We start from the raw sequence: 27,334 nt of genomic DNA on the forward strand, positions 1-27,334 counted from the left end.
TTCCTGAAGAGGGCCCTAAAAACATCCTGGGAGTACCAGAAGAAGGCTCACACCTGACAGCTGTAGGAGCAGCATGGTCAATTTTTTTTCTTTTTGTTCAAAGCAGTATTTGACAATCTGTCTAGCCTTTGAAAAATATCTAAATTACTCCAGCTGTCTTCTCAGAACAGATTCTGCAGAGCTCCAATGAGAATGGGTTAGCACAGGTATATGGGAGAGCTTGATAACCAAGATGGATTGGAGATTTCCATGAATAGTTGATTTGCCATATCTGTTTCAAGAGGCAGCACCACCACATCTCCTGAGGCCGGCAACCAGGAAAGAAAGAGACTAAAAAGAAGCTACATGTAGCACTGGATCTTTAAATGACCTTTGATATCTAGGAGACGAGCAGAAATTAATTCTGGTTTTGGAGAGCAAATGTTCTGAGCGTGTACACAGAAGATACTTTCAGTTGTTAAAATGCTTAAAAGTTTTTGGTGGAAGGGGCCAGTCTCAGGGCTTTAAGCAGCCAAAATACCAGAACGGATCCAGGGGCTCAGAACAAAACTTCATCTGCTCTACAGTCTCGTTTTGGTCATTGACTCACAGAGAATGAATGTCCTAGACCAGACACTCATGAGAATCACTTTTGGAAGTTTAGGCATCCAGGACTTCAAACATTCTCAGCAGAGGACTTGGATTTATGAGTCATGTTCATCTGATCAAATATGTGATTCAAACATGAATTTTTTAAAAAGCACCAAAGGATACAGCTTGGCTTTACCTTTGGTTTCTGCTTTTAGAAGTTTTTCAGATGGCTCTGCTGACCTTGGAATTCCCTTTGTACAAGTTCAACCCTGAAAATGAAGTCAGATGTGCAGTGCCCTGCCTGGCTGTGGTTGTAGTAAAATTTTGTGATGTTCCAAGGCAGGTTTAGTCATCTTTGTCTAAGTAGTGCCCAGAGCTGTATCTACTATTTTAGAATCAGACATAAACAAGTGTATTCTCTGTCTATAAATGGACAGGGGTATTACATGAACAACAGCTTGTGGTGATTCACATGGGAATCAACTGGATGTTTCTGCCAGAATAATTCACCTGGAGAGATGACTGCTTCCATTCACTTCCTTTCTTGGAAGCAGGCTGAGAATAACAAACTGTTCCGATAACATCAGCCTAATTCCAGTCAACATATTTCCTACTGAGAGGCAGGGCAGGCCCCACCCTGCTGCGTGACAGGCAGTAATTGGGCCTAGAAATGTGACTCATAACTCTGACACTTTGCCTCGGAGTTAGGTGTCAGCAGCCGCCAGTTGTCACAAACCACTGTTTGAAACTGTGATGCCAAACCTTCTCTCCAGCAGTTCAGTGTTCACCTCTCGCTTCTTGGGGCTCTGAAAAACCTCAGTCTCAGCTGTGTGTTCCTATTAGATGGCTGCAGGATTTCAAATCCATTTCCTTCTGTCTTGCTACTGTGTCTCTTGCTGCAAACTAAACATTCAGGGCATCCAGGGCACTTCATGGTGGTCAGTGTGCCCACAAACAGAGGACAGCCTCATTATAGACCACCTCAATGATTTCTAGGCATTTATATTTGTTGAAGCAGACACTGCTGTAGCCTTATTCTCTCTTCTTCCAGCTCTATAAACACTAGGCCATTCAATGTTTAATGGTTTGGGGTTTATTCAATGTTTAACTATTTCATGCTAAATGGAAAAGTCATTGAAGGGAAGAAAGGCATTGTCTATCAATCATATAATTGCAGTATTAATAACAATAAGCTGTGACTACATGGATCTCAGCTTCTAAGTTAGACAACAACATTAGACAAATAACTCTGGATCTGTCTGGTTTATTGTCTTGTCTCCAGCAATATCATACAGCAGAAATCTAGGGAAAAGGACAGGTAGAGAGAGACCTTTCTGACTGAAAACACCCTCTTCATTTCCAGCAAATGGTAGCTCATGTCTTCCCCAGTTAGAGGTGGTATCACATCATTCCTCATTCATCTCCATTATTGAGGCTAGTCATTTTTTTTTAGGCCATGCAGACTCTTGGCGTGCATAACATTCTGTAGCAAGGGTTTCCAGTGCAGGCATGGTATTTTGGAGCCTGTCCCTTGTTTGTTTCATCTGAGGATTGTGCTGGCCCACAGTCATAGGCTCAACCCACCCACAGTGACCTTCATCCCCTAAGAGCTGCACTGGAGTCCAAACCTGAACCATGACTCTGAAATTTACCTGCACATGGAGATGTGGGCATGAAGGGACTAAGGGGCTTGTCCAAGATTACATGGAGAACCACTGGAAAAAAAGGAAAACATCTCAAGAGGACTCTGATGAAAGCACCCAAACTTTCCTTCAAATGTCCTTCTCTCTGGCTTGGTATCAGTCTTAGTGCCACAATTTGGGCTTGCCAGATAATCTGCAGCAGCTTGCTGGATCCCAGAGTGTCTGATCTTCTCTTTTGAGCCCATGGAGAACCAGGCTTCTGGCCAGCTAAGGAGAACAATCCAGGCAGGCAGCCCTCTGGCCAAACTCCCTCTGGGTGTGCTAGCTTGGACGTTGATATTTCCCTGACACTAAGCTTTCCTCTTCAGCATGAATTGCTCATTACTTGAATTCCATCAGGGATTTCTTGTGTCATGAAGGAGTGGAGATTCTGCCTGAACACACTGAGCAGGACTGACTGCTTTCTGTGGATGAAGCTGTTGATGTGTGTGTGTGTGCCTGTATCTGCAGGACATAGATGTCTCAGTGTTTGCCTCTCAATGGTGCCTCTGTTCTACAGCCATCTGTGGATAAAGCTGCTATTCTGCCATGAACAATGACTCATACAGGAAAGTCTTGAAGAATTAGGCAAGAACTGTGTTTGTCCTGAGGACTATTGAAGATGAAGATCCAATCCCATAAATTCTTGGGAAAACTCAGCCTTAGTTTTCCCTTGACAGCTTTAATCTTTAAAACCTGCTCTTGCTGATACACATTTGCCAACAGCAGGTTGGCAGCAAACTGTCTCTGTCAGTGGGCACCACACATCCACTGCTTGCCTCTGAGCCATGCTCACTGTGACCAGCTTCTCCTCACTCCATTTTCCAAAGAGGATTTTACTGGTGACTCTTCCATCTCCTATATTCTCCTGAGCCCCCACAGATTATTGTCCCCAGTCCCTTTTCTTGTAGGGTCACTATTCCTGACTTCCTGCAAGCTTCACCTGGACCTGGAGCTGCCCAAAAGCTCTGTGAAGGCTGTAGGGACTATCTGGGTATCAAAAAATCACAGCAATCTCTGCTTCAAATATCTAGCCAGGTTTGGGTACTCAGGAAAGATCTGAAAGGAAGGAAATATCCAGAGGATTTTATCAGACAGTCTCCTGTAGGCAGCATGAAAGCAGAAGGAAGAGTTTCTGAAGATTTGAGCTTCTCCAACTAGTGAGGAAGGTTCTAGTTTGTGGCACCACTGTAGAAAGAAAAGATTACAGGGTTCTTATATTGCAGAAAGGAAACTGTCTGAGGAGTGAAGATTAAAATTATCAAGAAAGTTTAGAACAAATGGACATATCCTCATAATGTCATTATAAGGACATTCCAGCTGTGTAAACCATACATACAAAAAAATAAACACAATAAACACAAGTTTTCAATTGGACTAAAATTTAATCAGGAATTTTATTCTCAGATTTTGAAATTTCTCTAGGTACCAGGCCTGTGCTTCTCGACCTTTCCAGTGAATTGATCAGTCCTCAAGCTGCAGAGTGCAACTTCCTTCCTGCTAGGTTAGTGAGTTCAGCTGGGTCAGTGAAGAATGTGCATTGAAATCCCATCTCCTGCTCCAAGCAGGGCTAACTTCCAAGCTGGGTAAAGTCACTCCAGGGTCTTGACCACATGTATCCTGGAAATCCCATGGAGATTCTAAAACCTCCGTGGGCAGCCTGTCCCAGGGCTGCAGCACTCTCCTGGTAAATGAGGTGCTCCCTTTGTTGGGAAAGGATTTTTCTGGCTGGCAACATGAGCCCATTGCCTCTTGTCCTTTCACTGTGCACTTGCAGGAAAAGCTGGGATGTGTTGGAATTTTATCCCCCCCTTGCAGCAGCATCTCTGCAGTGCGATCCCCCAGCCTTCCCCAATCCCCACCTCCTCTCCTCACCCAGCACAGGCTCCTGCTGGTCCTGGGGCAGTGCTGGAGCCTCTCCAGCGCGTCAGCATCCCCCTCACAATGGGCTGTGTGTGTGTGAGAGCTGCGCAGAGTGCTGCAGATGCAGCTCACCCGGGGCAGGCAGAGGGAGTGACCACATCCCTGCACTTGCTGACCACTTGCTGATGCAGTCCCGTGACTGGTGGGTGTTGCTGCTGCAGGGGAGCACTGCTGACACAAGTCCAGCTTGTTTTCTGCCAGAATCCCAAGGCCTTTACTGCAGGGCTGCACTCTGCAGTCAGTCCTCACTCTGTCCTAATGCATGGAGTTGTTTTGTCCCAGGTTAAAAAGATAAAGAGGTTGTATTGTTCACAGAACAAATATATGTGGTGAATTAAACCAAATTTATCATGGGATTGGAAAGGGTCAAACCCTGAGTCCTCTTGTGCTGATGCTAATACAAGTACAGATCAAGAGTGGTGCATGGGAGCAGCATTTCAACCTGAAAATTGGGGTTTTCTGCAGAAAGTTCTGATGTCAGTCACAGATTTAAGCAAGGGGCTGTTAACTCTCAGCATGAGTTACTCTTTTCCTACAGGCTTGAAAGAGAATCTTGTAGGCCCCTGGAATGAATCCCACTTCTCTCCGTTCCCCCAGGACCTCAAAGGAGGAGCAGGCACCATGCCTAGAGGGGATGAGCTCCGTGTGTGCATGGTGTGGTTTTAAATCAGCATTTTAATCCTCCTTTTGATTAAAAATCCTCCTTTGCAGATAGGCAAACTTGCAAGAATTATCCAGGCAAACTAGCAAGAATTATCCTTCGGATACGTTGAGATAGGACACAGCTCCATCTCCCTTAATCAGCTACTTTGTTACTGTTCTAAAATAAAGAGTCCTTTTTTAATTTCCTAGTAGAGGAGATATTTATATTTCATGTCACTTCTGGTTTGAATAAATGAAAAACAGTACATTACTTGTTCTTAAGGAAATAAATAAAGTTCATTTTACAAACTTAGCAGTTATCTCATTTCAACTTCCTTCCAGCTTTCCACACTTTTTTGAGGGACAAGCAAAGGATTCAGAGGGCTCTGGAAGTCTTATGAGGACTACGAAGCACATCAGGAAACTTCTGGGAATGCAAAGCATTACTCAGACAAAGGCTTTATAAATATGTTTTCAGCCATCATCACAGCAGAGCAAAAAATAGCCCCAAGAACACTCCTGCAGAACTAAACCCCCATGCAGGAGCTGTTTCTCCTTCCTGCAGTTTTTTTCTTCCTTTATGCACAAACAGGTTTGTGTTTAACAAAAGGCTAAACCCTGCTAATCTGCTGATTTGCCAGCCAGCCCTGTGCTTATCACAGCAGTGTTTGTTGGCCGGGGCAGAGGCAGTGCTAACGTGCCCAGCTGTGCTGTGAGAGCATCATCGTGTGTGTGTGTGTCATGTGAGACAGCGAGGGCAGGACCTGCACCCGAGGCTGGACACAGGGAATGCTGTTTGTGAGCAGCTGAGCACACCCATCCACCCCAGGATGGACGCAGGGAATGCTGTTTGTGAGCAGGCTGAGCACACCCATCCACCCCAGGATGGACGCAGGGAATGCTGTTTGTGAGCAGCTGAGCACATCCATCCACCCCAGGATGGACACAGGGAATGCTGTTTGTGAGCAGGCTGAGCACACCCATCCACCCCAGGATGGACGCAGGGAATGCTGTTTGTGAGCAGGCTGAGCACACCCATCCACCCCAGGATGGACACAGGGAATGCTGTTTGTGAGCAGGCTGAGCACACCCATCCACCCCAGGATGGACACAGGGAATGCTGTTTGTGAGCAGGCTGAGCACACCCATCCACCCCAGGATGGACGCAGGGAATGCTGTTTGTGAGCAGGCTGAGCACACCCATCCACCCCAGGATGGACACAGGGAATGCTGTTTGTGAGCAGGCTGAGCACACCCATCCACCCCAGGATGGACACAGGGAATGCTGTTTGTGAGCTGAGCACACCCATCCACCCCAGGATGGACACAGGGAATGCTGTTTGTGAGCAGGCTGAGCACACCCATCCACCCCAGGATGGACACAGGGAATGCTGTTTGTGAGCTGAGCACATCCATCCACCCCAGGATGGACACAGGGAATGCTGTTTGTGAGCTGAGCACACCCATCCACCCCAGGATGGAAACAGGGAATGCTGTTTGTGAGCAGGCTGAGCACACCCATCCACCCCAGGATGGACACAGGGAATGCTGTTTGTGAGCAGCTGAGCACACCCATCCACCCCAGGATGGACACAGGGAATGCTGTTTGTGAGCTGAGCACACCCATCCACCCCAGGATGGACACAGGGAATGCTGTTTGTGAGCTGAGCACATCCATCCACCCCAGGATGGACACAGGGAATGCTGTTTGTGAGCTGAGCACATCCATCCACCCCAGGATGGACGCAGCCCCTGCTGTTTGTGAGCTGAGCAAATCCATCCCTGACTGAGCAGGACCTGCACCCGGGGCTGGACACAGGGAATGCTCCCAGAAGCACAGAGCAGGGAGTCAAGTGTTCCATTTACCCTCTGCTGCCTTTTATCCAGACTTGGTTCACACCACAGGTCTCTCCTCTGTGGCTCCTTCTCACACCCACCCAGTTGTGGGTTTTTCTGGGTCTGGATTGAAGGCACTTGAGACAGTAATTCATGTTCAGACTCAGGTGTTTGTTATTTCTTATCAGTAAAAGCCTCACAACCATGAGTTCAACAGCTTTACATTAGAAGGCACAAAATGGCCAACAATCTCTTGGTACAAGGTCTTTTAACACTAAACAATCCAATTAAGAGCTGACACCGTGATTATTTTCCCTTTTAACCCAAAAACTGATCCCAAAGAGCTGCAATATAGACTTTTCCACCCAATTACAAAATGCCTCCCAAACCCATGAAGAAGAAGGAAGGAGAAGCATGGAGAGGAAACCCAGGATGACACCCTGTGCCCTCCACCTTGCTTCCATCCACAACACACTAAAAATCCCAAAACCTCAATTTCTCACCAAGTGATCCACCTACACTACTCCCTATAATCTATTTCACAATTTTGTGGATTCCAGTCTATCTTGAAGTCTGGGAAACTTTCTCCATGAATGACGGTCAAAGTCAGTGCTGCCCTGGGGGTCAGGGCACCCCAGAGCACACAGAGGAATATTCCTTGTGGTGCCCTGGGTTTCCACAGATGGCAGGTAGCCATGGAGCTGGGGAATGAAACAATGGGATGATTTTTGTCAGCTTGACAAACAGATCATTGCTTGATGGCAGGGCACTGTCCAAGGGGCAGCAGCAAACAACATGCCAGGGAGTTCTGACTGGCACAAAGGAGCCCAAATGTGGATGGGAGGATGAATGGCTAGTCAGGAGGCATGGGTGACAGCCAGCTGTGATGACAGGGTATAAAACACAGGACAGAAGATGACAGAAACCTAAATGGTAAACAACGTATGGGAGCAATTTAACAGATAAATACACAGAAGAAGAGAAAGGAATGACATGAGAGGAAGGGACACAGAGTGCTGGATGTGCATGGGAGGAGGCAGGAGCCTTGGCTGGGGTGACCAGCAGGTGTGGGTGATGGCACTGGTGCCTGGAGACAGCACTGGGAGTGAGGAGAGCAGCCAGGGCCACTGCTGCTGCGGCTGTCACTTGGGCCACCGGGCTGAGCCCAGCCATGGGGCACAGCCCAGCGTGAGCACGGCCAGGAGCCAGCACTGCCCGTGCCCTGGCACTACCCTGGCACTACCCTGGCACACTTGCCAGCAGTGTGCGATCCTGTCCCGGTGCAGGAGCGATTCAGAGACCACGGGGAGCCCCTGGGGCTGGCGGTGCGCTCCCAGCACGGGGGGATGCTCTGTCCTCTCCGGGACAAGGAGCGGCTCAGCAACCGCGTGTCTGGGGCATCCCGCACGAACCGCACCTCGCATCCCCCGCACCCTGCACACCGCGCCTCTTGGACACCGAACCTCTCAGTCCGCACAGCCCGAACCCCTCAGTCCGCACACCCTGTAACCCCCGCACACCTCGATCCCCCACACCCCGCACGCACCCGCACCCTGCACACCGCACCTCTTGCACCCCGAACCCTTCAGTATACACAACCTGACCCCCTCAGTCCTCACATCCTGTATCCCCTGCACCCCGCACACCCTGTAGCCTCTGCACACCCTGTACCCCTCGCACACCCTGTACCCTCCGCACCCCCTGTAGCCCCTGTACCCCTCGCACACCCCGATCCCCCACACCCCGCACACACCCCACACCCTGCACGCCGCACCTCTTGGAAACAGAACCGCTCAGTCCGCACAACCCGGTCCCCTGTACCCCCCGCACATCCCAATCCCCTGCACCCCGCATACACTGTACCCTCTGCACACCCTCTCACGTTCTGCACCCCCGCACACCCTGCACACCCCGTACCTCCCTTAAACCCTGTACCCCCCGGCACCCTGCACACCCCGTACCCCCGCACACCCCGCATACCCGGTATCCCCCGCATACCGCGTAACTCCGCACCCCCCGTACCCCCCATATTCCCCTGGACCCCGCACCCCCCGCGCTTCCACAGCGCCCCCTCGCGCCGCACCGGCGCAGCTGCGCCTGGCAGCGCTCCCGCCCGCCCGCGGGCACGGAGCGCACAGCGGGACACGGACAGACAGACACACGGACACACGGACACACGGACAGAAGAGCACACGGACAGCGGAACACGGACACAGAGGGACACACGGACACACGGACGAATAGGGATACACAGACGGACACAAGGACACACGGACACACGGACACATGGACGGACGAACGCACGGACACATGGACACGGACACATGGACACAGAGGGACACACATAAGGGCACACGGACAGCGGGAAACGGACACACGTACACACGGAAACAGAGGGACAGAGGGACACAGACAGTGAGACAGACACACGGACAGAGGCGTACACGGACATCAAAGGGAAGCACGGACACATCACATGGACACACATCAGAAGGACACATGGACACACGGACATGGACACACGGACACACAGACACATGGACACACTGACACAGACACACAGAGAGAGACTGAGACAGACACAGACAGACTGACGGACACAGACAGGTGGACATGAGGACACGGACAGACAGACATGGACAGACAGACTGTGAGGCAGGGACACACAGACAGGAACAGACAGACTGGGATACAGGCACGGATGCTGAGACACAGACAGACAAGGACAGACAGACACAGGGACTCACGGACACACACAGATACTCAGAAAAACACTTGTCAATCTCATAGTGAATCAACAGTCCATATAGTCACTAAAGCATCACCCAGGTTTATTATATATATATATATATATATATATATATATATATATATATATATATATATATATATAAAAATAAGATTTCTCACAGCTTCACCTTAAGGCTGGCTAAATATATCAGTTACACACAAGCACACCGGGTTACTTGAAGAAAGTAATGGATATCTGCTGGATCCACAGAAGTCTTTATCAGGAGGGAGCCTGCCGCAGCTCAGGTCAGGAACCTCATTTCTCTGATTTCTAAGTACAGAAAAAGGAAGATAATGTAGAGGGTACTGGAGCAACTGAGTTATTTGTGGTCTTGTTTCAAGTCTGTGGCTGTTGCAATTGTTCTGCAATAATATCTCCCAATTGTGCTGAAAGACCTGGATTCTTAGGGTTGATTGTATCTGGTCTGATTCCAAAAGAACTTGCAAAATGCAGTGGCTTTGAGTAAGTCACTGTCCCAGATTGCAAGACAAGATGTATTCTATTTGTATGGTGTCTGTATGGCAGCTGTCTTCTGTTCAGTGGGCAGTTTTCCTTATCTCTTCCACACCCAATCCTTCCTCAGGGGAGACATCTGCTGATAACAGCTATTGAATGTCCCTGCATGGCTGATAAGAACTACAGCATCCCACTGGGAGATGGGAGCCCAGAGGGAGGAGCCAAGCATTCCTACCTGGATATAATCTGGAGATTCTGGAACACCAGCACAGCTTCTCCACTGGATTCCCCAGAGGAACAGCAGCTGCCTCTTCTTCCCCTGGATCTTCAGAGGAAGAACACATCCTTCTCTACAGGATCCCTGCTCCAGCAGAACCACCCCTGACACTGCAGGAGGGCTGAGCCACAATTCCAATGGGACTGCTGCCAACACCCTGACCCACAGGGTGTCAGGTTGGGTTCTGACTCTGGCAGTGTTGGTTTGGTTACTGCATTGTTTATTTTATCCTTTTGTTTCCTTCCCTAATAAAGAACTGTTATTCCTACTCCCATATTTTTGCCTGAGAGGCCCTAATTTCAAATTTATAGCAATTTGGAGGGAAGTGGTTTACATTTTCCATTCCAGGGGAGGCTCCTGACTTCCTTAGCACACACCTGTCTCTGAAAACCAAGACAGTGACAATTCCTGGCCTTTCTTTGTGAGGATACTCCAGTGAAAGAGTGGGAGGAATGCAGCTGTGGCCGTTTGGGCAGTGACCACCAGCACAGGAAGGTCCCTCTCTGCAGCCTCCAACTCACCTGGCCTTCCATGTCCCTGCTTTTGGCTCTCAGCTTGTTCACCTGCCCTTCAGCAATGTCAGCCCGTTCCTTCGCCTCCTCCAGCTCGTGCTGCGCCTTGCGGCACCGCGAGAGATTGAGGTTTGCCTGCTCCTCCTGAAAATCAGACAGCATTGGCACAAATGTCACTGCCCTGCTGTGGGAATCCCCTGGGAATCCATAAAATCAGAGGGTTTTGGGAAAGCTGCAAAAGGCAGGCCTCAGAGACAGCAGAACTGTGATTAGAGCTAAGCAGTAGCCATGAGATTGGTCAGCAGAAAAAATAGGTAAGAAGTAGAAAAGTAAGGATAAATAGAACAATGGTCTGTGTATCAATGCTTGTCTAGAATAACTCCCTAAGCTGCAGAAAAGTTTATCTAGTGAGATATTAGGAATTTCTAAGCTTAATAATGGAGCTCTGTGCATTGTGTTTTAAAGCTCACAAGCAGATACTGTATTTGAAATAAGCAAGCATTGTTTAATCAAAGGTACCTGTGCTTAGAGTGGTTGGATAGAACTACTGTCAATGTGCTTTTGCTTTGTGTGATTGGTCAAAAGACTTTTAAAGTGAGTTGTAACATTAAGTTCTTTGTCTGCTGCCTGGGATGTGAGCTGCTGGCATTTTCCCATTGTCACAACCATGTAATGAGACTGATGCTGGAAAATAAAACAGCTCAAGGCACGTCCTCAGCAGTCCTGTCCTGTTGGGGATTTGTGCATAGCCCCTGGCTGGCAATACCCTGCCACCACTGACACCTGAGCTGGCCTCACAGGTATAGCCCTGCATTGCCAGTACTCTGTGTTTATACCCAGTACCATCCACAGCATGGCCACCTGAGGAGCAGAAGAATTATCCCACTCTGTTCCAGGTGGGAAAATTGGCTTGTGTGGCTCCAAAAGTGCACCAGTTCCAGGAGAACTACAGCTACACCCACTCTGCTGTGAGCCACAATTAAGAATATTCAAAGACAGTGTGGCCTTGGCTGCCCTGTCAAATTCAGTATTCAATAATTTAATGATCTAGGGAGCCCAGCTTTCAGAAATCTCCACCCAGGCCCCACTGAAAAGAGTCCTCCACTCACAGCTTCCTCAGCCTGTTTCTTGTAGGCTTTCACTTTCAACTGCAGCTTGTCCACCAGGTCCTGGAGCCGAAGAATATTTTTCTTATCTTCCTCAGACTGTAGGAAGTGAAAAAGGAGTCAGCCTTGGCAGCTGAACTGAAGTGGCCCACGTGGGAGGGGGGAGGATGTACCTGGTAGGTGAGCTCCTTCATCCTCCGTTCGTACTTGCGAGCTCCTTTCAGGGATTCTATTCCTCGTTTCTGCTCAGAGTGAAGCTCATTTTCCAACTCGTTAATCTGGAACACAGGATCATGGTGAAGATGGCAAGAATGGCTGCTGATCCTGATGCCCTGCAGCTGCTTCTTGGGTCTAGATTAGCTAAAATGTCCTCCCTGTGTTATGTTGGTGATGACAAAGTGTGTGAACCAATAGTTGTTTATAAAAGGAACTCAGTTGTGCATACCTAGAGAATTTGTAGTGAAAATCAGGCTTAAATCTGTCAGAGAGGAGTAAATGGACACGGGGAGGGTGGGTTCTATGAATGTTCACCAGGTAAATGGGAAAAATCTGTTTTATTTTTTGTCTTTCATTTGTTATCTTTGGGAGTGGCAGTGGCAAATACTGTTTAGGGACAGCATGGAAACCTGGCTGCTGTCTATTCCCTTTCCACTTGTCCAGCTTCTACAGGCATTGAACTAGAGATGTAAGGTGGAATATCTATCACAGCTCTCACCAAACCTGCTGGGGATACCTGGGGCTCTCCCTGTTTCCACCCTCCCAAGATGTTCCACAAACCAAGGGCCTAGTCAGAAACTTCACCTTATTCTACCCAAATCTTCACCATACCCTGGCCTCCAGCTTCTGGAGTTGTTTCTTCCCTCCCTTCAGTGCCAGCTGCTCGGCCTCATCCAGACGGTGCTGCAGGTCCTTCACTGTCTGTTCCAGGTTCTTCTTCATCCTCTCCAGGTGGGCACTGGTGTCCTGCTCCTTCTTCAGCTCTTCTGCCATCATGGCTGCCTGGTTGTGGTCACAGTTGTGTTACAAATATTTCCATCCCAGCAGTTCTGGGTGCATGAGAAAAACCCCCAGCCTCACACTGGTGAGGGACTGTGCACATTCTCAGTGCCCATGGCTGTGACAAACAGGATCACTCTTTCTCAAAGTCTGTGTTTCTAAAACTGCTTCACCTCAGAGAACAGACAGGGTTGACACAAAGAAAAAAACAATCAAGGCATGCAAATGCATTGGTACCAATGTTCTATGTTTTAAGTCAGTCAAAATTGAGGTGTTACCAGCTAGCATCCTGCATCTCTGGGCTTCCTCATGACTTTATCTGGCTATCTGAAATTTGCTAGAGTCAGACATCTAAGCAATTTTTGCCAGTGAGATGACCCTGAGTACCTCAAACTGCAGTGAAAAGCTTTTGCCTGCTGAGGTGCTCAGAAGCTGGGTTGATAGATGTGGCCCAGCAGAGAAGTCAGGGATCCTGCAGCAATGCTGCTGGTGGGCAGGCAGGACCAAACACTGGTGCACCAGGGCTTAATGCAATAGTGTCAGCATTCTTCTCGGTTTGATTTTCGTATACCTTTCCTAGATGGTCTCAGGTGTTGTTATTTCTGATAATGTGGAACCTGTAGCCTCAATTAAATGAACCATTTATAATTCTCTCTTTTTCTTTCTAATATCTAGCATTGCGTATGATTTTATTCCTAATTTCTGCCTTTCTGTGCTGTGTCTGGACAGGCCTTTATTTCAAACTACTCTTTTTCTATTACAATTTTGCCACCATCTGTTCTATCCTGCTTACTACATTTACCCTGGAAGCAAAAGTGGGAATGGGGAAGGGGAGAGAGAATTCCTCTTCAATACAGACAGCTAGAAGGACATGAGGACCCTTTCTGGAGGGGTCTTCTGTGACCCCTGGTAGGGCAAGGTCTGCATGAGGCAGGGATTTTGTGTCACAGATATTTTCTGCTGAAGAATTGGATCTCCTGCATCTGACTGCTGCCTTTCCAAAGTGTAAAAGTGACTGTGGTAGCACAAAATGGAAGAGCAAGAGGACTTACATCTGTGATTGCTTTCTTTGCTTTCTCCTCTGCATTCCTGGCTTCCTGAATGCTGTCTTCAACTTCAGTCTGTAAGTGAGTTATGTCCACTTCCAGTCTCTTCTTGGTGTTGATGAGGCTCGTGTTCTGTTGGGGCAATCAGCAGACAGGTCATTCCCTCCCTTTTTACTAATTAGTGTGGGATGAGCTGCTGCCTAAACATTCAGAGTCCTAGAATATTTAATTGATCCTAGTCCCTGTGCATTCCACATTTGAGGAATCAGAAGCAGAGACCCACATGAGCATGGTTCATACAGGGGCTGCATTTCTGGTGCCCCCCTGAGCCAGGGAGGCCAGAGTGGGATTGGGAGCCCTGCCAGGCACCTGCTGGTCCCTGCCCCAGCTGATCCAGCCCCACCTCATCCTCCAGTTCCCACTGTCCTCCCACTGTTCCACATGTCAGAACTCAGTGCATCCTTCTGGGTGTCCAGAGTTGCGGAGGACCCACTGGGGGGCTCAGAGACCCTGGCACACAGCCCAGAACACCTGGGGATTTGATTATGACCCATGAAGAAAATGACCAGCTTTGTATGAGGACCTGAAAGTCACAGAAGTTTGAATAGTATAATAATAAAATTATCACAGGGTGAAAATGTAGATTTGAGGATTTTTGGAATGGGGGTTTTGGGGACAAGATGGAGGAACTTGGGCGTGTCCAGCCTTTCTTCTTCTTCTTGTTCTCCATTTTCTGCAGTGATGTTGGCACTTTGGGACTGTTTAGAGTAGAAGTGCACTGTCTAACATAGGTGATAGGTATTGGGAATTAAGTGTAAATATGTTATACATAGTTTGTAGTATAAAAAGACAACACAGAGTGCCTGTGTCTGCCCTGCTGAGCAGATCTCGGCTGGGCAGAAAGAAAATTTTATAGATAAGAATGAATAATCAACTTCAAGACCAAAAAACTGAAGAGCTCTGACTCTTTCTTCAGATGCGCGGGCTGAAACAGAGACATCCTGCACATCTCAGGGCAGCAATTAACAACTACGCTCTGAGACTCACACAGCAGGCAAGTGTGTTTGTGCCACTCCCATTTGTGAGTTTGTGTTCGTGCCACTCCCATAGGCCTGTAGAAATCTCCTGTGGAGCCAGGAGGTGCCAAATACCTGTGAGTGCAGCAGCTGCACCCTCTCGCTGGCATCTGTGAGCTCCTGCTCCGACACCCTGCGGGCTCGCTCCGTCTGCTCCATGGCAGCTCTCATCTCCTCCATCTCGGTTGTCATCAGACCATTCCTGCGCTCCACTATAGCCAGCTGCTCCTTCAGGTCATCGTTCTCCCTCAGGGCATCATCTAAATGGAGCTGGGAGTCCTTGGAAGGTGAGAGCACCAAATGTGAGACCCAGAGAAGAGCAGAGGGAATGGGAAAGGCTCAGGGGGCAGCAGCCTTGTGGTGCCTACCTTGAGCTGCCCTTGCAGAGCTTTGAGGTGCTTCTGTGTCTCTGCTACCTGACAGTTGGCATGGCTCAGCTGGATTTCCATGTCGTTCAGGTCTCCTTCCATCTTCTTTTTCAGCCTCAGAGCATCATTTCTGCTCCTGACCTCGGCGTCCAGCATGGTTTGCATGGACTCTAACACCCTCTGGTGATTCCTCTTCAGCTGTTGAATCTCCTCATCTTTCTCTGCAGTCCTTCTGTCAACATCTGACTTCACCTGGTTCAGCTCCAGCTGAACACGTAAGATTTTCCCCTCTTCGTGCTCTAAAGAGCCCTGTGAGGGTTGAAATATTACAATTTGTTTCTGTAGTGTCCATTGCTGGGAAATGCCCATGCAGAAATGAGACCCTTTGCAGCAGAAAGGACCCTAACATGGACCTGTAAAGACCAAGCACTGAAAAATCTGACTCCTATTCCATACTCACTGTACCCCAGCTGGATATTCAATGGTAATTTAGGAATAATATTCCTTAGGAAAATGCCTCAGACACCACAAGGTCTGGGCACTGAAGGCTGTGGTGACACTGGAGAGACAACAGATCATGCGGAAATATAAAATAGGACAGCCAAGCCTCCTGCTCAGAAGCAGCCTCTCTTACATCTCCATGCTGATTTCTGCTTTGTCCCACCCCAGTGACTGTGTGGGCAAGTTGCCTTTTCACACAACCTTTCCCTCTGGAACTCATTCCATTCCCTCTGGTGCCATCCAGCTTCACTTCTGGATGGCAGAAGTGAAGTGAAAATCCTGAGGCTGGGTCTTTCCACCCACTGGACAGAAATAAGCACATGCAGAGAATTAAACAGCTGATGCAGCCCTGGCATCCCTTTTAAGAACATATTTTCTAGAGGTGCCTGACTCTCCTTTTGGATTCTAGAATGAGCCAATGTTGATTAATTCAGGATTGGACTGATGATATTTAGATGCATAAATTGGAGTAGATGGATTACATGACCACAATAACTCTTGCTCCTGCTGCCCACCCATTTAGTGAGATCTAGAGATTGTTTTATACTTCTTTTTCTGCCTAAGAGGAGTTAAAGAGAAAATAAAGTGAAGCTCTTCTTGGTGGTGAACAGCAAAAAGACAAAAGGTCTGTTAAAAGTCAATACAAGGGAAATCCTGGCTGCAAACAGGGGTAAAAATGTTTAACCCCGAGAATGATGTTGTACTGGAAAAGGTCGTCCAGCAATACTCTGAAATCTCCGTCCTTGAAAATTATGAAAACCAATTAGACAAGGCTTTGAGCAACCTAATGTAAGGTCAAAGTTGGCCCTTCCTTGACCAGGAGGTTGACTAAAGGCTTCTAGGGATCCTGTACAAGCCAAGTTAATTCTGTGTGTCTGTGTCTGAGGTATGCTCTAGGTATATCATGGGCTGCTCATGAAGTGCCCACAAAGATATTTTATGGAGAATCAGATGTGTTAATACAGAAGTAATAAAATCTTTTCCAAGAGGCAGGCAGAGAAGATACAGAACAGAAGGCTAGGAACAAATCTGCTAGAGTTTTTAAATTTTAGTGACTTTTATTCAGCCTTCCATGGAAGAAAATTCAAAGAGATGGTGCCAAATAAGCTCAATTTTAGACAGGGACTGAGGGAGTTTTGTGCATGATAGCACAGCAAAAAATGCCACATTGGTATGGCAGGGGAGCAGTGCCTGTGCTTTTTGGTCTGTCTGTGCTGTCTCGCTGCACTTCTGGGATAATTTCAGGATAAGCAGGATTATAAAATATATCCCCAAATTTTCCCTGTTCTCAATTTCTTTAAAAGCAAGCCCCTGACTGAGGACACTTGCCTCTGCTTCTTCTAATGCTGCTTGTAGGTCACACTTTTCTTGCTCAATTTGCTTCTTTGCTTTCTCCAGCCCATGATTTGCTTTTCCAGACTCAGCAATCTGTTCAGTCAGGTCAGAAATTTCCTCTGCAACCAGAAAACACATACTCAGCTCCTCTCAGACAGCGTGATCAGTGGTACGTGCAATTGCTCTTTGGCAATGGGAGTGACAAGAGAGACTCTGGTGTAATGGGATGTCACTGTGAGAAAAATAATACATCTTATGTGCAATCTTTATTTCTGATAACCTGCACATCTCAGCTCAGTGTGCAATTTGAAAATGAGAGGGAGCAACTGAGTAAGCTCAGAAAACAATGTCAACTTCCTCTGGGTAGTGAAATTACATCTCCAGAGACAGTCATGTTTGATTGATCTCTTTATGCTCAGATAATTCCCAGTGATCATTCAGTTCACAAAAAGGATCTGAGTTGTATTTCCTTTCTATAATTAGGTTGCTTATTAAATGCCAACCCATTGTGCCACAGCTGCATGATCCTCCAATAATCAGGAGACAGACAACAGCCTGCCAGGTTTTTTCTAGCAGCAGTGAGTGAAGCAATCTGAAAAAAAACTGAGTATCATCATAATTTCTGTCTATTCAGTTAAGTTGGTCCTTGTCCATGCATAGGATGACCATGGTGTGAAGAAGGAGGAACATCCTGAGGCAGCAGGATGCTGTAGAGATGAAAGTGTGTGCTTGCAGGTGACTTTATGATCAGCTGAACAGGAAAGGAAGTCACCACCTTTGTGGGAAAATCATAAAGAACAAAACCCTGGGAAGAGGCAGAGCTCTGGCAGTCCAGAAATTCACAGTGAATCCAAGGTGACAGACACATGAACTCACGCTGGAGGTTCTTGTTCTCCCTCCTGACAGTCTCGGCCTGGTCGAGCATCTCCTCGTAGGCGTTCTTCATGCGGAAGATCTCGGTGCTGAGGGAGCGCGACTCCTTCTGGGCAGCCTCCAGCTCAGTCTGGCTCTCCTGGTACTTCTGCTTCCATTCAGCCAGGATCTGGAGGGGCAGGAGGAGAATGACCCATTCTGACACACACTCCTTCTCTTCACCTTTATAGACAAGGACCCAAGAGGCCTGGCCTATCCTAATAGTTTTTTGCTTTAGACTGTTCTCTGCCTGTGACAATAACTCCCTGTGATGCATGCTCTGGTTGTTTTGGTGAGATCTACTTAAATTTGCCTCTTCAACCAACACTAGTGCATGCCCCAAGCTGTCAGGAAGGAGTTTGGTTTGACACCAGCCTGAACATAATGTATTTGGTCTGAATAAGAATGTGTGAGGCTTGGTTGTGTTGCAGGAGTCAGTCCTGGACCAAGTCCACCAAGAAAGGTCATTCTCTACCAATTCTCTCCTCACTTTGATACCACTGACCTGTAAGATCCTTTTTTAGCACAGTGTTCTCACTCACACAAGGGTATGCCAAGACACAGGGCTGTGCAGCATCACTGGGTCCAACAGTGCAGATTCTTTTAAATGTTAGTAAGGGCACTGAAGGCTGTAACTTTCCATGAGTCTGAGGCTGGCAGACTAGCACTGGGACTTCTTAGCTTGCATGTGAGTACTCAGTCTGCTTGACGAGTCTCCCTTGTGAAGACTTCATGTTTTTAAAATTATCAGAAGGCTGATTTATTATTTGCTGTGGTCACCTGAGGTTACTTATACAATGACTTTGCCATATGTCCCACTATGGGGTCCTTACCATAGTTTTGCTTTGGGTAAGATGCAGTTTATTTTAATGTGAGTGTAGAACTTTGATAATTTCAGAATTTGTCTTGTCCTGTCAAATATCTGATGATGTTTACATCTGGCATGGTCTTTTGAACAAACCTTATCAAAATTCCTCTGCTTTTTATCGAATGCTGCACAGACTGCATGCGACCTCTCCACATCAATCATGAGATCATCCACTTCCCCCTGCAGCTTCTGCTTTGTCTTCTCCAGTGAAGCACACTTTGCATTGACAGCCTCAATTTGCTCCTCTGATTCCTGCAGGCGCTGGGCCAGCTTCTTCCTGCAGGATGGGACATTCAGCACTGAGGAAAAGAAAATTCTGACCTTCTCAGAAAATGGACATGGAAGGAGTTTGGAATGGGGAAGATGGGCACAGAGAGCAATATATAATGCTGTGGTGCCAGGAGCCTGGGGGTGGCACAGCGGTCTGAAGTGGTGCATAGATTGAGAGGATAAGAACGGTACCAGTGTGGAGAGGGACCAAAAATATGCTTTCAATACTGACAGGGTAAAGAATGTGCTCTTTCAACTACTGTGCTTAACTCAATGCATTGGAATTCTCCTTTATGTAGGCACCTCTAAGCTTCCACCCCTACTTCTCCTTTAAATATCCACTTACCCCCCTTTTCACTTCCAATACATTAAAAAGCACACTGCTGTGCAAATTTCCACTACAAACATTCTGGTTTCCTTCAGCTCTGCCTTCATTATACTTAAATATCCTTCTACTTGCTCCAAGCCACCCCTCCACATACTTGGCCTCCTCGAGCTCCTCCGTGCGCTGAATCGCGTCCGTCTCGTATTTGGTTCTCCACTGGGCCACTTCACTGTTGGCCTTGGACAGGGCTCGCTGCAGCTCCCCCTTGGCCTCCTGCTCCTCCTCATATTGTTCCCGGAGCAAGTCACAGTCGTGGCGAGCAGACTGCAGGGCGTGGGCCAGGGCGTTCTTGGCCTTGGCAGTAAAGATGAAACAAGTTGTCAGAACGCGAATAATTTGTGACTGTGTATTTTTCCTCTAGTCAGATAAAATATTCATATCTCCCTGTCCATGTGCTGCAGTTGCTAGAGAAACAGAAGGAGCAAAATGAATAACATTAGGGATTCTGTGTCTCAGGCTTGATGTTGTTAAACAGGGTTGGGTGCTTGCCTGTGGTGGTGTTTGAGGGTCCCCAGGATGAGGGGAGAGACGAGAATCTTGACTCCATCTATCAGAAGGTTGATTTATTATTTTATATATTATATTAAAAGAAAATTATATACTAAAGAAAGAGAAAGTAGGCATAAAAAGGCTAGCAAAGAATGATAATAAAATCCTGTGACTGACCAGAGAGTCTGAGACAGCTGGACCAGTGATTGGTCATCAAGTAAAAACAACCACACGAGACCAATCACAGATCCACCTGTTGCATTCCACAGCAGCAGATAATCATTGTTCACATTTTGTTTCTGAGGCCTCTCGGCTTCTCAGGAGAAATAATCCTGGCAAAAGGATTTTCCATAAAATATGTCCATAAAATATGCCCAGCTTGTCTCAGGGGATAACACCTCTCAATCTGCACCAGGTGTTTCAGGCAGAGGCAAAATAAATCCAACAACAAAGTGCAAGCATTCCTGCTCTATTTCTTTTTTTTGGCTGCTGCTGTTTGCTTTGTCTATAGGCACAGAGCTGCTTTCTTTCACTTCTCTCATGTTTTTGATCTTCAGAATTCATGATGAGAAGGACTTAAACTGTCTTGCTTATTTAATTTTTAATGTCTCCTCACTGTGTTGTATTCCAAGGCAAAGTTCAAAATTTTCACTACTCTGATGTCCCTTCTCTGAGGAGAAATCTCATTTCTTTTAAAATAAATTTAAAATAAATATTATGTTGGTTCAAATGAAAGCAAGTCACCTTATTTTCTTCCTCTAGTTGTCTCTTCAGCTCTTCAGTCTGCTGAGTGAAAGTGTGTTTGCCTCGAGTTAACTGAGAAATCAAGGCCTCCTTCTCCTCCAGCTGCCGAGTAAGTTCACCTAACGAGAGAAAGGTTTTGTTTTTTACACAGAGATATGAGACATATAACAAATTAATGAGAGCAGCTAGCCATGTGGGATTGCAAGATATAACAGAGTAAATTGAAGGGAGAGTAGTAATTGCATTCCCACTGATAGGAAAAGCTGTGCTGACATCAAAGAAAAGATGAACTGACCACAAACTCACATGTTCATTTTGACTGTCAGTACTGCTTCTGGTTTGGTTTTGTGTTTCCTTGGGCAGATTTCTATGACTGCCACCAGGAGGAGATTCTACATTCTGAGTTTTGTTCAGATCCCCAAGTGATGAATGTGTTACAAAACACACGGGCATTCAGGCAGTGGAGTGACACTGGAATATTACATTTGATCAAGGGACCTACCATTCTCAGTCTGTAGGCGTGTTTTCTGTGTGTTCAGATCATTAATGAGCCGCACATGTTCATCATCTTTGGCTCTGACTTCACTGAATTGGTCTTCAAGAGCTCGGCACATCTTCTCCAGGTTACTCTGCAAAGAGGCAGAAAACAAATCTCTCAGTTCATCCATTTGTTCAGAAGAGCAAGGCTAAAAATGATAAATACTCCTTCTCGTGCAGCAACCTTGGCTTTGGAGACAGACTCCACATTGCTGGCCAAGTCATCAATCTCCATCTTCAGCTCACTCTTCTCCTTCTCCAGCTTCTGCTTCACGCGTTGCAGGTTGTCGATCTGCTCGCCCAGCTCGGCTGTGCTGTCCGCGTGCTTCTTGCGCAGGGCGGCAGCCGTGGCTTCGTGCTGCAGCGTGGCCTCTTCCAGGTCACGGCGCATCTTCTGGAACTCTGCCTCACGCTTCTTGTTCATCTCCACCTGAGCTGCTGTGGCCCCTCCTGCTTCTTCCAGGCGCTCGCTGATCTCCTCCAGCTCCCTGGACAGGTCGACTCTCTGCTTCTCAGACTTGGCGCGGATCGCGCGCTCTGCCTCAATTTCCTCCTCGAGTTCCTCTATCCGAGCCTATGAGAGTTAATTGGTTAAAAGAGGACTTTTGGATGGACAGATGTAAAATTGTCACTAAGGAATATAGAGGAAACATTCACATTCATTTATACTTCTCCTTCTAAAGAGAAGTACTGTGGTATTTTTGGGGGTATTTTTCATCAGGAGTGATGAATCTAACTCTATGTTTTTAGAATGTTAATTTAATATTTTATGTTACTATATTAGATAAAAGAATGCTATACTAAAACTATACTAAAGAATAGAGAAAGGATACAGACAGAATGCTACAAAGAATGATCATGAAAACTCGTGACCCTCTCCAGACTCTTGACGCAGCTGAACCGTGATTGGTCATTTGTCACAGACATATTTTATGAAAAACCTTTTTGCCAGGATTTTTTCTCCTGAGAAGCCTCAGAGGAAAAGAAAAACAATAATTATCTGCTGCTGTGGAATGCAGCAGGTGCATCTTTGATTGGTCCATGTGAGTTGATTCTACTTGATGATCAATCACAGGTCCAGCTGTGTTGGGACTCTGGTCAGTCACAAGATTTTATTACCATTCCTTTCTTTGCTGGCCTTCTGATAAAATTCTTTCTTCTATTCTTTTACTATAGGATGCTGAGATGGGAACAGCACCCAGAGTCCTATATTAATGGTTTTATTCATGTGAGGGATAATATTTTTGTAGAATGGTCTAAGAATAAATACCAGTTAATTCTAAGAAACTTGTGCTTGCCACTAAAATTATTAATACTTCCTCCACTTTACCTGAATCTCCTTAATTTTCTTTTGCAGCTGAGAACTTTGAGCCTGCTCATCTTCAATTTTACTTTGCAACTGGCTAATTTCAAAATCCTTTCTATTAAAGAACAAGAAGGCAAATTCAGTGTGGTTAAGATAAAACATGAATTTCAGAATTCAGAGTACAATAAGTCAGTGTAATACTTTTTCAGCCTTTCATCCATTTGTTGCTTATCATTTTCCAGATCCATTATGGAATCTTGCGACATTTTCAGATCACCCTCCAGTTTTCTCTTTGCTCTCTCAAGGTCCATTCGCAGCTTCTTCTCTTGTTCCAGAGATGCTTCAAGCTAAAACACATAAAACATACTTTGACATACATAAATTATACTTTAAAGTAACTATGCTTGATTTAAAAATCTAACTAAGTTGGAAATTGATGAATAGAGAAAATAATCAGGACAATAACCAGGACATCTCCATGTGTGCTGCATTCTCACCATGAGAGAGGTGTCGACAATTTGACTATGCACATATGAAATATTGAAACACCAGTTTTTGCAAAAACAGAAGTTAAATTTTCCCAGTAGCTGCAGTTCCTAGCATATAGACTGCTAAATATACACAAATTCCCAGTATTTATAACTTCCTGTAGTATATGTGCACATAAATAACTGCAGCAACCTCAAACTGTCACAGGTCTCCTGCTTCAGATATTGAGTTAAATCAGATCACAAAAGTCTACAGTGCTGAAATAACCTGTGATTAACATGAAAGTTGTGCTGGATTCCACAATTTCCTGTAAATTAGCAGTGGTTTATTGGCTGAAATTATTAGAACTGACTTGTCTGCTTTAGATGTTGCTTATACTCCAAACTACAGATTTCTAGTGTACTGTAATCTGTCACAGCATTTATAGTTATAGTTAGTTATAGTTATAGTTATATTTAACCCAAAACCTTCTACTTACATCATCCACTTGCTGCTCCAGTTTGGTCTTGGCTTTGGTGAGGGTGCTGACTTTGTCTTCCTCAACTTGCAAATCATCCAGTGTCTGCTGGTGGGCTTCCTGGAGGGCCTTCTTCTCCTTGGTGAGTTTGGAAATGTTTTCATCCAGAGCTGCCATCTCTTCAGTGAGGTTCTTTACCTGTCAGACAGCCAGAATCCATCCCATGAGGGGACATGATGAGAAATGGCAGACTGAGAACACAGTGACTGCATCCTTGCATGGATGTAGTAAAAATGTTCTCTGCAAAATGAGAGCAGCAGCATATCTCATACTTGAGAGTCTCATCTCTCTGGTCCTGCAGTGATAGGAATTCTTGCTTTAGTTGTTTTTGATCCCCACCCCTATCCTACGAAATTTATAGTGAAACCTGCTAGATCTTTCCTTGCCTCTGGAAGATTTTCCCATTGGGATTTACAAAAGCCCTCTGAGTTGCTCTTGCTCAAGGAATCTCTTTTCTGCATATATTTGCTGTGAAAACAGCTGTGATTTTTCAGCATGTCATGTTCTTTAAAAAGAGATGGTCAAGTGTTAAGCACAGCCAAAAATATGTTAAGTTTTCCCTAAAACTGAAACAAACCATGATAACATGATAAAGAAACTTAATAGAAAAAATTCTGTCAGCTGATTAAGTGAAAATACCTCTCTCCTATGCATTGGTCACATCTCACTTCTATTCATAGAATTTAATCTATGAATAAGTGGCTACATTTTTCCACAAAACTGACAAGCTGAATGGGAGCACATTCTGGGGAAGAATAATTCCCTGATTCCTCTGTCACCTTATTCTCTGTTGCATGCTTCTCCTTTTCCACTTTGGCCAGAGTCATTTCAAGATCATCAATATCTTTTTTCAGCTCCGAGCACTCATCTTCAAGTTTCCTCTTCTTTGCTGTCAGTTCAGCATTTGTCTCCTCTTCATCCTCCAGTCTTTCATTTAGCTCTTTAATTTTAGCTTCTAGCTGGATTTTACTTTTAATGAGTCCTTCACATCTCTCTTCAGCATCAGCCAGATTTTCACTCTCCTGTCAGAACACATTGAAGGCACATTATATTTATCATAAAAATGACAAAAGACATTAAAGACTCTTGGTGAGTGAAACAATACTTGGCTTTTTTTTTTTTTTTTGAAACTGAACTGATTTGAAAGCACATGGCAACAAGTGACAAGTCCACTTGCACCAGACTGCTCTTGGCCATGTAATATTTTATTACCTTTTAGAACCTGACAAGTGCAATTTCAGTCTGTTCAGGAGTATTCCAGAGAAAAGCAGTTTCCACAGTTTAAGTCCTGCCTCTGACAGAAAAGCTCCATATTGTAGTGGCAGCAGATGTGGAAATAGCCTGTATTTCATCCAGAATCAGAGACCACACTATATACACTGTGGAATGTCTGATTCTTCCACTGGTGATAGCATTGGAACCTGCTGTATTTTTACTGGTGTTAGTGTTTGATGTATGCTTTGCAGCTTGCTTAGGTGTAAGGGACAAGACCAGACACAAAGCAAGGGAGGCTTTGTCCCCATGAGTGCCTGTTTATAGAGGACAATGGAAAAGAGGAGAAGAAGAAGAGCAGAGTAAGAGGAAATGGGGTAAATCTGGAAATGGATTTTACTCACAGACTGAACCTGGAGCTGCAGGTCATTTTTCTCCTGCAACAGGGTCACCATCTTCTCCTCCAGCTCCTTCCTCTTTGCCTCAGACTTTGCAAGCTCCTCCTTGGTTTTCTCAAATTCTTCCTTCATGTTGGCCATCTCCTTCTCAGACTCTGCACTCTTCAGCAAGGGCTTGATCTTGAAGTACAACTTCATCCATGGCCAGTGTTTGACATTCATGAATGCACGAATGTTGTACTGGATGATATAAATAGATTCTCTGAAAACATATGAAACCAGTTAATGAGGGTGGTGAGACTCAATCTGAAAACATATTCTGATTATTTTCCACACATCATCAGGATTTACCCCAAGAAGTTTTTTCTCTCATCTCCCTTGTTTTTATTAAAGAGTCATTTCTTGGCCCTTACTGCAGAATGGCTTGTTCAGTATCTTGAATAATATCTATTGTCTGAATATACAAGGAAGAAATACTACAAAACAGACAGACTTCTCTGCCACATTGACTGGGAATCTCTGAGGCTTTCCTCAGTCTCAAGGAAAACAGGAGTGGTCAGGTAAATACCACAGTGAAAACTGATATGGCTGAAGTACTGCTGCTAAGACTGCAAATCTGGCAGTTACTGTCGATTGTGGAAACAGCTGCTTGATGCTTTTTGGGTCACTCAAAATAGCAAATACCATATTAGAAATTCTTAAGACAGAGACTGAAAAAGAGCTTCTGAAAAATAAGGAAGCATTTTTATGGAATTGAATGCTAAACAGCTCCTGCCAGAATTTGTGAGACTGTCAGGAGGGAGCTGATTGTTTGTACTTGCTCTGCTCACCAATAATTTCTAAAGTTCTTCCCCAAGGGCAGCTTTTTGCCTGAGACAATATATTACATTGATGCACCTTTTGTCTGAGACAGTACAATTGCTGGCATTTTCTTACATTACCTTCTTTCATTCATCTTCTTAAATTCAGTTCTCATGAGGTACCCTCTGCACATAGCTTGTGTATGAGTGATGAGGCTCACAAGCTTCTCATCTCTCATCTCTTCTAGCAGTCCCAGGAGACCTGCCTTGAAGAACACCTAGAACATAAAAAAAAGGGTCAAGCAGCTTGAGGCTTGGGCAGATGCATGGCCATTGACGATGCATGGCTGATGCAGGGCAGTACAAGGCGTTTTAAGAAAAATGTCTGCAGGGAAGGGTTTAAGTGCTAGAGAAATTTTCTGTCAGTGTTCATGTGATTCATGACAAACACTCTGTGTATGAGCTAATCATATTATTGATTATTGCAGTGTTATTTGATGTCTGCTCCACTGTAGTTTATGGAAAATTTAGCTCATCCCTGGAAGTGCCCAAGGCCAGGTTGGACAGGGCTTGGAGAAACCTGGGATAGTGGAAAGTGTCCCTGCCCAGGGCAGAATGGTTGGACTGCTTATAATCATCATGAAGGCTGATTAAGTATGCAAGAAATACTTGCATACAGTCAACAAACAAAATATTTTTCTTAATTATACCTACTCTTCCACAAGGATCTTACCTTGGTGTGGCCAAATTTATACTGGTTGTGGTCAACATCAATGGAGGAAAGAAGCTTTTCTGAAGCCTTTTTGCTGTCGATGAATTGGCCTTCTGGAATGGCTGATGCATTAAGGATCTTGTACCTGTGGTGAGAGAGGTTGCAAGAACTGGTTGGAAAGAGGGTGAGGAAAATAGGAATAATTGCATATCATGGATCAGTTTCACACCAGTGCAGCATGGAAGATGCTGTATTTAACTATAACAGCAGACAGCTCTGATCTAGCACTCTATGGCAACTGGGCCCCCATGAACCAGTTTAGTTGTCTCCATTTTAAAGATGATGGAAAGGCACACAATGCAGAGACAGAGCACTGTGAGGAGGATTGTGTGGATTGACTTTGTATCTGTACTCTGGAAGACTCCAAGAGTAGTCTGTAATGGCACCTTACTCATTATACTGCAAGTGTTTGGCATCTCCTTGAATCATCAGGGACTGGCTTCACTTTAGGAATTATCCTGGTTCTGATGTTTAGAGAAATCTCTGGTCTGGTCAGAGAGGGGAACACTGGGGTAACC

The 27,334-nt window shown here is 45.8% G+C and overlaps 2 protein-coding genes across 2 annotated transcripts in view; both read right to left on the reverse strand.

Annotated features, from left to right (window-relative positions):
* BLOC1S3 (biogenesis of lysosomal organelles complex 1 subunit 3) overlaps positions 1–8,416 on the reverse strand; it is a 145,401-nt gene extending 136,985 nt beyond the window's left edge. The window contains exon 1 of the mRNA XM_054278699.1: positions 8,412–8,416. The gene's annotated coding sequence lies outside the window, so the exon portion shown is untranslated. The remainder of the gene's footprint in view (positions 1–8,411) is intronic.
* Positions 8,417–9,631: 1,215 nt separating this feature from the next.
* LOC128938432 (myosin-13-like) overlaps positions 9,632–27,334 on the reverse strand; it is a 28,232-nt gene continuing 10,529 nt past the window's right edge. Inside the window, exons 19-40 of the mRNA XM_054278646.1 lie at positions 26,778–26,901; positions 26,186–26,322; positions 25,251–25,506; positions 24,414–24,656; positions 23,596–23,772; positions 22,830–22,975; positions 22,653–22,743; positions 21,507–21,896; positions 21,288–21,414; positions 20,786–20,904; positions 19,650–19,846; positions 18,991–19,174; positions 17,994–18,159; positions 17,112–17,236; positions 15,282–15,590; positions 14,989–15,192; positions 13,844–13,969; positions 12,624–12,794; positions 11,969–12,073; positions 11,799–11,894; positions 10,699–10,833; positions 9,632–9,714 (exon numbers count right to left, since the gene is read on the reverse strand). Of these exons, the coding sequence (XP_054134621.1) occupies positions 9,700–9,714; positions 10,699–10,833; positions 11,799–11,894; positions 11,969–12,073; positions 12,624–12,794; positions 13,844–13,969; positions 14,989–15,192; positions 15,282–15,590; positions 17,112–17,236; positions 17,994–18,159; positions 18,991–19,174; positions 19,650–19,846; positions 20,786–20,904; positions 21,288–21,414; positions 21,507–21,896; positions 22,653–22,743; positions 22,830–22,975; positions 23,596–23,772; positions 24,414–24,656; positions 25,251–25,506; positions 26,186–26,322; positions 26,778–26,901 (3,643 nt within the window). The 3' untranslated portion in view covers positions 9,632–9,699. The remainder of the gene's footprint in view (positions 9,715–10,698; positions 10,834–11,798; positions 11,895–11,968; positions 12,074–12,623; positions 12,795–13,843; positions 13,970–14,988; positions 15,193–15,281; positions 15,591–17,111; positions 17,237–17,993; positions 18,160–18,990; positions 19,175–19,649; positions 19,847–20,785; positions 20,905–21,287; positions 21,415–21,506; positions 21,897–22,652; positions 22,744–22,829; positions 22,976–23,595; positions 23,773–24,413; positions 24,657–25,250; positions 25,507–26,185; positions 26,323–26,777; positions 26,902–27,334) is intronic.

Source organism: Melozone crissalis, unplaced genomic scaffold (assembly GCF_028551555.1).
Source record: "Melozone crissalis strain CALT ecotype California unplaced genomic scaffold, PUWL_Pcris_2 ptg000026l_1, whole genome shotgun sequence".
In the NCBI taxonomy this organism is placed as follows: Eukaryota; Metazoa; Chordata; class Aves; order Passeriformes; family Passerellidae; genus Melozone; species Melozone crissalis.